The sequence below is a fragment of the Somniosus microcephalus genome, chromosome 19 (assembly GCF_052327205.1).
Source record: "Somniosus microcephalus isolate GS21.2 chromosome 19, FLI_Smic_1.0, whole genome shotgun sequence".
NCBI lineage: Eukaryota > Metazoa > Chordata > Chondrichthyes > Squaliformes > Somniosidae > Somniosus > Somniosus microcephalus.
In genome coordinates this window covers 24,211,103-24,224,602 of record NC_141005.1, presented here as the reverse complement: position 1 = coordinate 24,224,602, position 13,500 = coordinate 24,211,103, and the positions used below count along the sequence as shown (strand labels likewise).

Here is a 13,500-nt window from a genome sequence, read left to right as displayed (position 1 = left end):
CGGTTAAGATCCAACCAGGCATCAAACCTTGGACCTTACTGCTCTGTTCAGCTTCACTCTTAACAACTGAACCAGAGAATCCTTGTTTACATTTTATTTGGGTTTCTATAAATCAAGGGCCCTCAGACTGAATTGTTCAGTGTGGTTTTACGATATTGATGGCTGCACACATTACAGGAGAAAATCAAGCCTAATACAGGGAGATTCAACGTGACGCACATGGTGCGAAACTGTTTCTTGTGCAAGGTAAAATTGTAGATTGTTTCATTTAAGCAATTCAATAGATTATTCATAAACAACATACTCTGTCAATTATTCAGAGCCATGAGCTGGGTTTTGGAAGCATGAGATTTTTCAACCACAGCAATAAACAGCAAAATAAAATTCGCTTTTCTTCCACGAGACACATTCTAGGATGGATAATGGACATATAAAAGAAAAATTGCAATGGAAAAAACAAATAAAAAATTCTGAAGAGAGGGGATTCCAACTGAAATGAAGGTTCCTTCATCAGTGTACCCACACAAAATGTTGACCTGGCTTTCTCTTTCAGGTGTAGAGTGACCTGTTTTGCAGTGTGTTTTTTGAAAGTCTATGCACTGTAGAGGCAGGGTTGTGTGAATGTTTTCCAGTATCACGAGAGAACACAGCATGGCCACAGTGACATCATCTAGCTCAGAATGCATGGTGTGAAACATCAGTAGAATCCTGCCTCAGTGCTTTTAGCCTTAAATAATGGAATACCTGGTAGTTGTAAGTCAGAGCTTCGGCAAGTTGTACTACAAAATGGCAGGACAAAAGTTTGGGCATGCAAATTTCCTATATAGCCCCATCTCCAACCTCCCTTTCCTCTCCAAAGTCTTTGAACATGTTGTCGCCTCCCAAATCCGTGCCCTTCTTTCCCAGAACTCCATGTCTGAATCCCTCCAATCAGGTTTCCGCCCCTGCCACATTACTGAAACGGCTCTCAAAGTCACAAATGACATCCTATGTGACTGTAATAAAGGTAAACTATCCCTCCTCATCCTGTCTGCAGCCTTTGACATGGTTGACCACACCATCCTTCTCCAACGCCTCGCCACCGTCATCCAGCTGGGTGGGACTGCACTCGCCTGGTTCCATTCTTATCTATCTAATCGTAGCCAGAGAATCACCGGCAATGGCTTCTCTACCCGCTCCCACATTGTTACCTCTGGTGTCCCCCAAGGATCTATCCTGGGCCCCCTCCTACTTCTCATCTACATGCTGCTCCTTGGCGACATCATCCGAAAACACAGCGTCAGGTTTCCACATGTATGCTGATGACACCCAGCTCTACCTCACCACTACCTCTCTTGACCCCTCCACTGTCTCTAAATTGTCACGCTGCTTGTCCGACATTCAGTACTGGATGAGCAGAAATTTCCTCCAACGAAATATTGGGAAGACCGAAGCCATTGCCTTCAGTCCCCACCACAAACTCCATTCCCTAGCCACTGACTCCATCCCTTTCCCAGCCAACCAATGTTTCCTCTAAGCTGCGCGGCCACGTAGTAATGGGAAAGGTCTCACGAGGCCGCTCACTGTCTTTTCCATTGTAAGTACCACGCATGTGCAAAAAATTTTAAGGGACCGCACAGTAAAAGAAACAGGTCGCGCAGAACAAAGCGCAGCTTACAAGGAACACTGCTGCCAACTGTCTGAGGCGCAACCTTGGTGTCCTATCTGACCCAGAGATGAGCTTCTGACCATATATATGCACCATCACGAAGACTGCCTATTTCCACCTCTGTAACATCGCCTGACCCCGCCCCTGTCTCAGCTCATCCACTGCTGAAACCCTCATGCATGCCTTTGTTACCTCTAGACTGGACTATTCCAATGCAATCTTGGCCGGCCTCCCACTTTCTACCCTCCGTAAACTTGAGGTCATCCAAAACTCAGCTATCTGTGTCCTAACTCATACCAAGTCCCGTTCACCCATCACCCCTGCATTCTCTGACCTACACTGACGCCCGGTTAAGCAATGCCTCGTTTTTAAAATTCTCATCCTGGTTTTCAAGTCCCTCCATGGCCTTGCTCCTCCCTAGCTCTGTAATCTCCTCCAGCCCTACAACCCTTGGCGATATCTGCACTCCTCCAATTGTGGCCTCGAGCATCCCCGATTTTAAATCACTCCACCATTGGCGGCCGTGCCTTCGGCTGCCAAGGCCCTAAGCTCTGGAATTCCCTCCTAAACCTCTCCGCCTCTACTTTGCTTTCCTTCTTTAAGACACTCCTTAAAACCTACCTCTTTTGACCAAGCTTTTGGTCATCTGCCCTAATATCTCCTTATGTGACTCAGTGTCAAATTTTGTTTGAGAACACTCCTGCGAAGCGCCTTGGAACGTTTTATTGCATTAAAAGCACTATACAGGAAACTTTGGTTTATCCGGAGGTTGTATGTCTGGAATACTCGATCTAACGGCAAAAATCAGGAGCCGTTTTCTATAAGTTTTTTTTTAGATCTCATTCTTTTTTTTCCCCCCCAGTCAGGCACTGCAAGGTCTGTAGCTATAGCAACAGCTTCAGCTAGAGACGCTTGCAGCTGCAGCCGACTCTTTAGAAGCTGTTGCTAAGCAACAGTGTTTGTTGTCAGATACGGAGATGAAAACCTCCATATGCTTCAACATTAACTTTGTATGTCCGGCAGTTTTGATAGATCGGCAGCACGCCGGTCCCGTATATCACAACGTTTCCTGTATAAATACAAGTTGTTGTTGCTGCTGTTAACAAATGGTTAGCAACAGGTTTTCAATCAATCTTATCTGCAAGGGAAAGCAATGTTCCCACTAAGCTGTGCGACCGCGCAGCGGTCTGGCGGTCCCGCGCAGGCTGTTCACCAGCTTCTACATGGAAGAAACAGCGCACGCGCGAAAATTTGAATTGGCCGCGCAGCTAGTTAAAGGGGCCGGGCACGGAAAAAAATTACAAGGAACAATGAAGGGATGGTATATGACATAGATGATCACCTAAAGGGAAGAAACAAATTACCAAAAGCAAAACATTATATTCTTTTCAAAACTACACTTTTGCCACCTCAAATTTTGGCACACCGTTGGCCATGTTGAAACCGAAAATTCTGGGGGGAAAAGCATTGGATCACGTCACCACTTGTGGAACTAGATGCATTTTGGGCAGTGACTTAAGCAGCAATTCAAACTGCACATTGAGCTGCTCTGCGTCCATCAATAAACTGTTTAAGTTGTATATAATAGCATTTATATAGCATCTGACCACATTGGAATGTTGCAAAGTGCGTCACAAAATTGATTGCTTTGAAGTGCAGGAACTGTTCTGCAGACAAACACAGCAGCCATTCTGTGCTATCAAAGTTCCACAAACAACAATCAGATGAATAACCAGGACAGCAGAACTCCCGGCTCATCCTGAAACGGTGCCATAAAAACTTTTAACATCCATCTGAGCACTGGGCCGGGCAGACATTCAATTGGTTCATGCACAGGATGGCACCTCCCACAACAGCAGCACTCCCCAAGCATTGTACTGGGGTCGCAGCTTGGTATTAATGCTGTGTACCAAGAGAGCAAGAAGGATCTATGCGCATCTTTCATATAAACCAAATGGAACGGTCTGGGAGAATTCAATGTTAGCGAGCTCACGAGAGGAGGACAAAACAACAAAGAGCATTCATAGACATTTCTCAGTTGGATACGCACAAAATGAAATATAGAAACAAAGTGGCCTTAACGGCAGAGGATTCATGAGATAAGTACAGAAATGACAGAAGAGGATAGCAGCTACAAAGGGCTGCAACAGTTCCACTCACTGCGGCCATTTCAAGAAGAGAGGAAGTTTCTAACTGTGAAAGAGATAAAGGCTGTAGGTTCCAATAAAACGCTGCTCCTACCTGGCATTGTCCACTAGCTCTGCCAATGCTCCAAAAAGAAACTCATGAGTGGTTCTGAAAAAAAAGGAAATTGTTTAAAAAATGTATTCTTATTCAAGTCTCGCCATCAGAATTTCAGTAAAGCATTGCCGCGTGCAAGAAAAATTTCACACATCGCACAGTGTGTTATTTTGTATTAGCACTTCCGTAAAGTAGAATGAAGAACAGGTGAAGCTTTCACATTATATCCATTTGAACTGTGAATCCAGCAATACGATTATAGATGTTGTTTCTCCAAATTTGGGAGGTGTCTGGAACGAGCATTCTAAACTAAGTAACACAAAGAAAAAGTATACAACGCCTTCCTTACATCATTAGAAATGTCTCAAAGCCCTGATTACTTTGAAAGTACAGTGATTACTGTTATGTTGACAAACACAGTAGTACACAGCAGGATCCCACAAACAGGGACTTGGGTGAAGTATCCGTAATCTGTCACACAAGTATTAGGTCTGTCACAAGTGTCGGTAGTCATGCGAGGGGCTGAACTAAAATTAATACACTTTATATGGTAATTTAAGTATGATTTTTCCTAAATTCTTGGCACTAGTATTCTAAATAAGTGTCATTTAATTTATAGCCATATAATTATTTTTGTTAACATTTTCTCAGCACCTGTAAATCCTCAGGGACATTGCACTGCAAATGAATGCTAGGATTTATGGCTTTACCACAATGGAACAAAGTAACAATCATCGACTGCAATAAACTACTTGGCACTGAAGTGGGTTTCAATAGGCCAAAGTTAAATATGTAGTTGAAAACCCCTGCTTTAATTCTATATACATACACAGACACACACATATATATATATATATATACACACACACATATGTACACACAGTATATACATACATTTTTTTTTTTTTTTTATAAAAACACTTCTATAGGACCTCAAATCATGGCACTTATAATGTTCAGACATGTAATGTCCAGGAGAGTCAGCAGCAAGCCTAAACCAGGTCTGTCCCTGCATAACAATTAAAGTTGAAGAACCTCTGTAGTAGCTGTCAAGCAGCAAGCAATATTAGAGAAACTAAATACATGTATGTGTACATACATGCAGATACAGTGACAGAGATGTGCACATGTTTGTTGGAAGGGGTTTGTAAAAACTATACAAAAGAAATTCTGTGCATGCGGCAGTGCAATCTGTGCAGTTCATCAGACCAGTATCACTGAGACAGTTGCTGATTTGTTACATAGGACCAACCTGGGCATTGCAGGAGGAAAGAAGAAAATCAAGTCAGGTTGCAGTCACGCAAGAGTGAAAACTGAAACGGAGTAACTACACACACTTCCAACTATTAACTCATACAGCAGACTGCCATCGTGCACAGGGAATATAAGCTTACAGCATTCAAAAATAAGTTCAAAGAGACCCAAAGTGACGGGATGCTGGTATATATTTCTAAGTAGGTAGATCTACAGAGGAAGCAGCAGTATTCCTGACGTATGCCTTTATTTTTCCTGCAGAAGTAGAGTACATTCCTACTCCCCACACCCGAAAATAAGATGCATTGTTACAAACCAGCACACCACCTCCCAAACCCGCAACCTCTTCCACCTAGAAGGACAAGGGCAGCAGGCACATGGGAACACCACCACCTCCAAGTTCCCCTCCAAGTCACACACCATCCTGACTTAGAAATATATCGCCGATCCTTCACTGTCACTGGATCAAAATCCTGGAACTCCCTCCCTAATAACACTATAGGAGTACCTTCACCACACGGACTGCAGCGGTTCAAGGCGGCGGCTCACCACCACCTTCTCAACTAGGGATGGGCAATAAAGGCTGGCATTGTCAGCGACGCCCACATCCCATAAACGAACAGACACAAAGGTTGTCAGGAGGTCATATAGCACATCAACACCAACATGTTTTAGGTGAATTTTTTATTTTTACTTTAGCCAGTGTGATTTAATGCTATGCCACAATTCTTGTGAACTACAGGAAACTTTGGTTTATCCGGAGGTTAACTGTCCAGAATGCTCGATCCACCAGCAAAAATCAGGAGCCGTTTCGTTAGGCTTTTTTTCTTTTCGTTGCTTTTTTTTCCAACCAGTCAGGCTCTGCAAGGTCTCGCTGAAGCTGTTGCTAAGCTACAGAGATGCTTGCAAGGTATGGCCGACTGTTTAGAAGCTGTGGGTTTGTTGCCAGTTAAAGCTCCGTATGTTTCAACATTAGCGCTGGTTTGTCCGGCAGTTTTGATGGGACGGCAACAGCTCGGTCCCGTTGGTGCCGGATATCACAAAGTTTCCTGTACTCTTAATCCCTCAAATTGCTCTAACCACTGCCAACAGACCTGTAACCAACAGCACATCATTCTAGCGTTGCACAGGTCCCTTCAGGCACAACCCAACTTTGGACGGATAGAATCTATAATCCTACTGCTGCGTGGTTTTCCAAAATTCAAGTGGGCATAGTGCAAACATTTTAAATGTACAACATTACATTTTCCTAAATCCCAGGGACATCACTGCTCCCACCACCACTTAAGCAGGCACTGTGACGGCTATAATATTTTACTGTCTGAAACAGTCGGGATATTTTTCTTTTGCAAGATGCCAAGCGCAGTACTACGCATTTGTTTCCTGGCTTTACAAACTGAACACCTTGTAGCAGCACTGAAGATGTTAAATGTTCACGAACCCCCGGGATCCCTTCTCAAAGCCAGACTGTACTTTCCCCATTAAATTGTTCTGCTCCAGTGAAATCAGATTCCCACGTCACCAAATACCCCATGTTCTGCACAGTCTAGGCTGCACTTTCTCCGTCAATGGCAAAGGTTAGTGTATAAATAAAACACTGGATCTATCCTGAGGGACCATCAGAACCTAGCAAGTCTTCTACACCTGAACACACATTTTCCCCACATTCATGAACTGGCATCTCAAAATATTAAAGCATCCAGCAAAAAGAAAAAAAAGTTAGTGGTTTAGTCAGGATGCAATACTGTTGAAATTTAAAAAAAACCATCACAGAAATAAAGACTGGGCCGCAATGTCTTCATAAAAACACTGCAGTAGTGCAGGAAGATCTTAGGTTCGATCCTGGATTTGTCCTCAGTATCCCTGACTTTGGGCAGGGTGGTTAGAGGAAAAAAAGACACCCACCACTGTTCCCTCATTTTTTTGGGGGCTATTCAAGATTCCACGCATGCGCGGGTTTTTCTATTTAAAAGCCGGCTCACCGGCTGCACGGAACCTGCCGAGTGCTGGGCGGCCACGCAGCTTAAAGGGAACATTTATGCCCACTCCTAATCACTGTCCAATGGCCTCGGCTGGAAAGTGCCAGTGTGCGCACATCAGGCAAGGACATGATCAGGCACAGATTGGGTGCCCACAGCTATTTAGTCTGTCTACATTAAGAATGAGCATCTCGTTGAGATAAAGGCCCATGGGTGTCTGGCATTCCCATGATACCCTTCCATCCCCCGCCTTCTCTTCCACATCGCGCCCCCTGTTAACAAGGCAAAAGACAGTCAATGTAAACATTCTCAATGTGCAGGCATCACCCAGTGCATTATAAAGCGATAGCACTGGAAATAAGATATGGGGAGAAACTGAAATCAGTTCCAAGAGGCAATGAAAATGATTTTAAAGTATAACGACGACAAATCACATATGGAAGCTCTATTTCACATAGTTGCAATAGCTTAATAACCATAAAATTAAACGCCCAGTGCAACTGCCCACTAGCTAGCAACAGTGGGAGGCGTACTTGTTGGGAAAGTGCTCCCTTCACCTTACAGAACTACAGATAACAGCAGCTCAGCTTTGGTGGCAGTGTTATACAGGAAACTCTTCTTTTAACTGGCACCTAAATAACCGGAAATCTCTGTTAACCGGCAAAATTCAGGAGTAGGTTCAGGTAAGTTTTACTTCATATTAGTGGCAGTTCCTAGATCTGTGGCTGTGTAACTGGGGTTCGTGCACTTGTTACTAAGCAACAGGGACGCTTGGTCTGTGGCCGGAGTTCCTGCACATGTTGCTAAGCAACAGGGAAGCCTGGATTTGTTGCTGTGTACGGAGCTCTCGTACCTTTTAACTATGCCTCTCTGCAATCCACACTTTTTGATAAACTGGCACCACGCCGGACCCGTTGGTGCCGGATAATAAAGAGTTTCCTGTCATGGATTTGAAGTGGTTGCCAGTGCCGTTGCAGGTGCACTGAGGTGCTTTGTCTTGGAGTCTAAGGAGGCAGCAGCATTCCAAACAGAAAAATGCCACCACTCCCTTTTACTGACCATGGGCTGGCTGAGCACTCAGCCACCATACAAGCCAGTGTTCCCCATTACTGGTCTACACAGATCTTCACCAGCTATCAGGAAGGGAAGACGACCAAAAATAAAGTCAACATTCGTGTCTTTTCAAACAACTGTGTGTACAATTGCCTGTCTGTTCCCAGCCAGCGCTATGGATTCAGTTCCATAACCCAATGCGCAGATTCCACTGTACTGGGAGCCCCAGCATATTAAAGAACCTCTTCTTGATAAAATAAAAACCAAACTGACAGCTGAAATTATACCAACACAACCAGAATATTGCAACGCAATTTATCAAAGTAATTCTCAGGCAGGTACAGCAAGAGAATTTTCCCACAGGGAAATAAAATTATATGGTTAAAGGCAATAAAGACATGCACACAACTGCGATAGTTACAAACCCAGGTTCACAGGTCGCAAAGATCTGCATTAAGATCATTTATATTGTGGTGTAGGTGGTGAATAAAACTTGATACTGTAAACAAGTTATTAAAAAAAACTCAGTGCTTATAACAATTAAACAAAACATTTCAAAAGGATAGTATTTATGCAATTTGAGTTTATGCATTCAAAGTAATAAAAACAGCGGATAACCCACACTTAATGCACTGGTCCCATTTTGCTCCAGACAGGCAGACAACAACTTGCATTTATATAGCGCCTTTAATGTAGCAAGACATCCCCAAGGCACTTCACAAGACCGTTACCAATCAAAATTTGATACCAGGAGAGATGACCCAAAATTTTGATTTTGCATCTGGTCTCAAAGGAAAGGTTACAAAACCCAGGGGGATCCTTGGAGGGTTCCCGAGATGATGGTGCAGGGTGGGAAGAGAAGCAATTGCATATGGTTACAATCAGATAGGGAAAGGGGAAAACCAAGCAAGGGCAGTCCCATGGAGCTGGACAACGGAGGAGGCACGCTGAGGGATGGGGTGAGGGAAAAGGGTGCAGTCGCCTAGTGGTTATGGTACTATACCAGAAATCCAGTGAGCAGGAGTTCACATCTCACTAGGGCAAGTTGTGAAAACTAAACTTAGTTCACCTGGTAATTTGGTGGCTTGCACCAGAATAAAAGATGGTCGCCAACAAAACAACTGGTTAATTTATGTCTTTCAGAGAAGGAAACTTGCCATCTCTGGCTGGCCTAACTGTGACTGGGGTTAACTTAATACAGTGGTCCCCGGCAACTTCTCAGGGGCAACTAGGAAGAAGCAATAAATGCAGCCTTGCCAGTGGCGCCTACACCCTGAAGACAAGAAGGAATGACGCAGCACCAGGGTCTCAGGGAATGCTGTCCATCAGTTTGGGGCTCTGGGAGTGGTGGAAACCTGATGGGAGGGATTCAATCGGAGTTGTGAAAGAGATGGCCACAAGCTTGGGGAGGTGACAACTGGAACACTCAGTGGTTCAGCCTGAAAAAAGGAGTTACTGTATTGTGAACATCTTAACCATTTAACTTCAGCAAATGAATACTAAAATACAAGTGCCAATATTCTGGAAAGCAACGATTGCTGTAAACCTGGGTGATTCAGAACAAAAGGGCAACTCACTCATTCCCAAATAGCACAGCATTGAATACTACAGTCAAAAACCACACGAAACATTTTACAGGAAACTCTTTTATCCGGCACCGGCGTGGTGCCGGTTGATCAAAAAGTCCGGATTACAGAGAGGTATACTTACCAAGGTACGAGAGCCCCGTACACGGCCACAGGTGCAGGAGTCCCTGTTGCATGGCCACAGACCCAGGAACCCCGGTTACACGGCCACTAATATACAATAAAACTTACCTGAACCTACTCCTGAATTTTGCCGGTTAAGAGAGATTTCCAGATAGTTAGGTGCTGGTTAAGAGAGTTTCCTGTAATAGACACCTCTCTCCTTTGCCCAAATGCCTACATGTTGTGGACAAGAAACTGGTACCTTTCTTGTTCAGAACATGCAGGCAATTGGTACCAAGCCTTCCAACAGACCATATTCAACTTGCACCTCAAGTTCCACATAGCTCGACCACCAGCTCAAAACAATTCCTACATATTCTGTCCAGCCCCTCCTTAAGAGGATTCCCTTCTCTTCACCTTCAATCCATTTAGCTTTGCCCGCAACAAGATACCACTGCATTTGGTTATGTCCCACACAGCTCCAAACCACAAGACCATCACATCCAGCCTCTTTTCTTGAGGGCCCATTAGATTCAGCCTAACAGTCAACAGAATTTACTAATGGGTCCACTCCCCATTCACAATGGCAGAGTACCGAGCCACGTGGTAATAGAACAAATTAGTTGGCAAAAGTCTCAACGCTGCAGTAAAAAGTAATGGGCTGCCCACATAATAGAAATTAAAAAGGTACTTACTGTACCTTATTACACATATGCCTATGTTCGAAACAAACTGTTGACAAAAAGTTCAAAGCAGAAGCTTCTTCAATGTGGGATCAGAGTCCAATGAATGCGCCTTGGCACAGAGATACTCTTCCTAGTTTAATGAATCAGTTACTCTCCTGCTCGATTAGCGTGTACTGGTATCCATCAGAAAACTGTTGTTAACCTCAAACCTTGCAAGGATCCACTTGAATTACATCTATTCACTATCTCTTGACATGAATCCATCAATCCCAACTTTTCTCCCCATAGTTCCATTTGATGATGCTCCACTCCTGTCAACTCTATGTACACTTGTCCCTGCAAATGTATATTTTATTATTACCTGCACTTCATCAGATATCCTCACAATGGAAATAGCTTGATGAGGAACTGTTCATCCCAAGCAGATGGAAGAGATATTGGGTAAATGATCAAGAATGATGCAATACTGGCTTATAACGTAGTCACTCAACAATCACCACCGCTGGATGGTCTATTCCCTTAGGATAATTACTGGGGCCTCCAGTGTATTAAAAAAATTGGCTTTGGATGCCTGGAACCAATTTTTAATTAGCCTTGTGAGCAAGCAGTAGAAGGAATAATCTTAACCCAGAGGGCCTTCAGTACTTCTCATATCAATATAGAGCTCCGTAAAAATGTCACCTTTAGCATTCACCAGCAATGTTTCTAAACTGCAGTGTCTTTTCCCAACCCAAAGTATGTCTGGCCCTCAACACACATTCCCCCACATTTTAAGATGAACACTAAATTTCTGACAAGCACTTATTACATCTGTACCATGGCAGCAGAGACTGCATACAGTAAGTGTGATAATGGCAGCTGGTGTTGCGATTTGACTAATTCGTGACCTGTGGAACCAGTTCCTTGAAATCCAAGAATGATCTCTCACATTAAGGCCCTCTCAGACAAAATGCGTATTTGCCTGTTGTATCCATTAATACTTTGGGGAGAAAGTCATGGCATTGGCTCCCCTAATGGCTGGGAGAGCCATATGCCCTGTGTAGCACAGTACCAAACCAGAGATCAGGAAAATCCCATGTTCAGTTTCTAGTCTGTGCTTAGTTAGCCCCAGTGCCTTCAGGCGAGGGGCAAAAATAGCTCGAGCTTCCACTCCTGATTGCTATACAATGACTTTTTGGAAAGTTCACTTAACATCCGACAAAGAAAGGACCAGACTTGCCACAATGCCCTCTGCAGAATGACATTTCGACTAGGTAATATAGGGTTCCAGGTGCCTATAGAATCGCATCCCTTCACAAATAATAGTCTTAAGAGTGGGGGGAGTGGGGGGGGGGGGCAAGTTAGAAAAGAATTTACATTGTTGCACTTGCCTTGTGGCTGCGTCACCCGTGCTTAATGAAAATATACTCTCGCTAAACAAATCCAACTCTTCTGATCTCATCACATCACCAATTATGGATAAACGCCTTGGGATGTTTTTACGTTAAAGGCAGCAGATAAATGCAATTTGTTGTTGATAGATTAAACAATTAAGCTGAATGCCAAATATTTCATTTGAAAAAAGGTATTCTGCTCCACCTGGAGTATTCCATATGGTCTCCTTACAGATGAACCACGTAAACAATTTCACGACTCGATGCAAAGTTACAACCATCACTTCCCCAGCCTGGAAAAAAGCTTTTGTATCACCAAGAAAGTAAGTTGGCCTCCTGTGTCCCCATTTCAAAATATACAGGCGAACACAAGCCAATTCTTTTGGCTGAAGAAATCGACAAGTACACCTGCCATTTCTGCACCATGTTCACTTCACACAAAGTTAGGACAAAAAAAAAACACAAATTAGGGACATAAAAGAGTAGACTAAAGAAATTAAACTAAGGAACTAAACAGTTTACAAGGAGCATGAACATCACGAGCACAGAATGGAATAAACACTGGAAAATGAGACAATCTTCTTCACACCACATGTGTGGAGAGACCTCACATGAGCAATTCCTAAGTTCTGATTTCTTATACCCTCTCATTTTAACAAAATGTCAGCACGCCAAAGATTAATCAAATGCAGATTTCAAACTCATTACTCGACACAAGAGACTGAGTTCTTCCAACTATAACTATCTGGTCACCTCACAATTGCCAATCGTGCTAATCTACAAAAATCTTAGCAATCTAAGTTAGTCAGAAGAGCTTCTGCGTTAACAAGTCGTTGTCCCACCTTGCAGACAGCATCCTGCCTTGACAGAAATTGGCCTTTATTTTGGTGGGCTCCAATAGATCCACAACTATATATCTAATATATATGTATAATAATATATCTGTCCGGTCTCTACAGATTAAAATATGTATAACAGTCTACTTCTGCTAATTCAAATTTTTTTAAGCACTAAAATAAAACTTAGACTTGAGTAGTATTATATATATAAAAAAAAGAAACGTAGAAAGTGTGAAAATATATTTAATGTATTTTTAAGAAAAAAATATATACACACACATATATAAAAATATAAAAAGTTACACTTTAAAAAAAAAAAAATCATGTATTGCTTTAAACCTGAGCCCCGATACAGAGGTGTTTCTCTCGCCCTATGCTGGTACTCACGAGTTGGTGTGCAGGTATTCGAAGGTCAGTTGAGCTCGGTTCAGGCAATTGTAATTGGTACCAGCCATGGCGATGGCGCCTTCCCTTCTCTCCTCACGCAGCGCCCGGGTTCCTGAACGCCTCCGCCACGCTCAGGCTCAGGCTGCGAAACTCGGGCCTCGCTCTCTCCGTGCCACATATATTGATTAACGTGTTGTTGTTGGGTTGTTGTTTTTTTTTTAAACCCTCCACCGCCTCTCCCTCAGGCCCAGCTTCGGCGCCTCAATCAGCCGCCTGCCCTTCCCTTCCTTTCCCGGCCACCTCACGCCTCTCCCTCTCGCTCCCACAACCGCATCACCACCACACTCTTTGA

At 43.5% G+C, this 13,500-nt stretch overlaps 1 protein-coding gene across 1 annotated transcript in view; it reads right to left on the bottom strand.

Annotated features, from left to right (window-relative positions):
• The window catches only part of morc2 (MORC family CW-type zinc finger 2), a 74,588-nt gene extending 61,088 nt beyond the window's left edge, over positions 1-13,500 (bottom strand). The window contains exons 1-2 of the mRNA XM_085961379.1: positions 13,149-13,500; positions 3,890-3,943 (exon numbers count right to left, since the gene is read on the bottom strand). Of these exons, the coding sequence (XP_085817505.1) occupies positions 3,890-3,943; positions 13,149-13,216 (122 nt within the window). The 5' untranslated portion in view covers positions 13,217-13,500. The remainder of the gene's footprint in view (positions 1-3,889; positions 3,944-13,148) is intronic.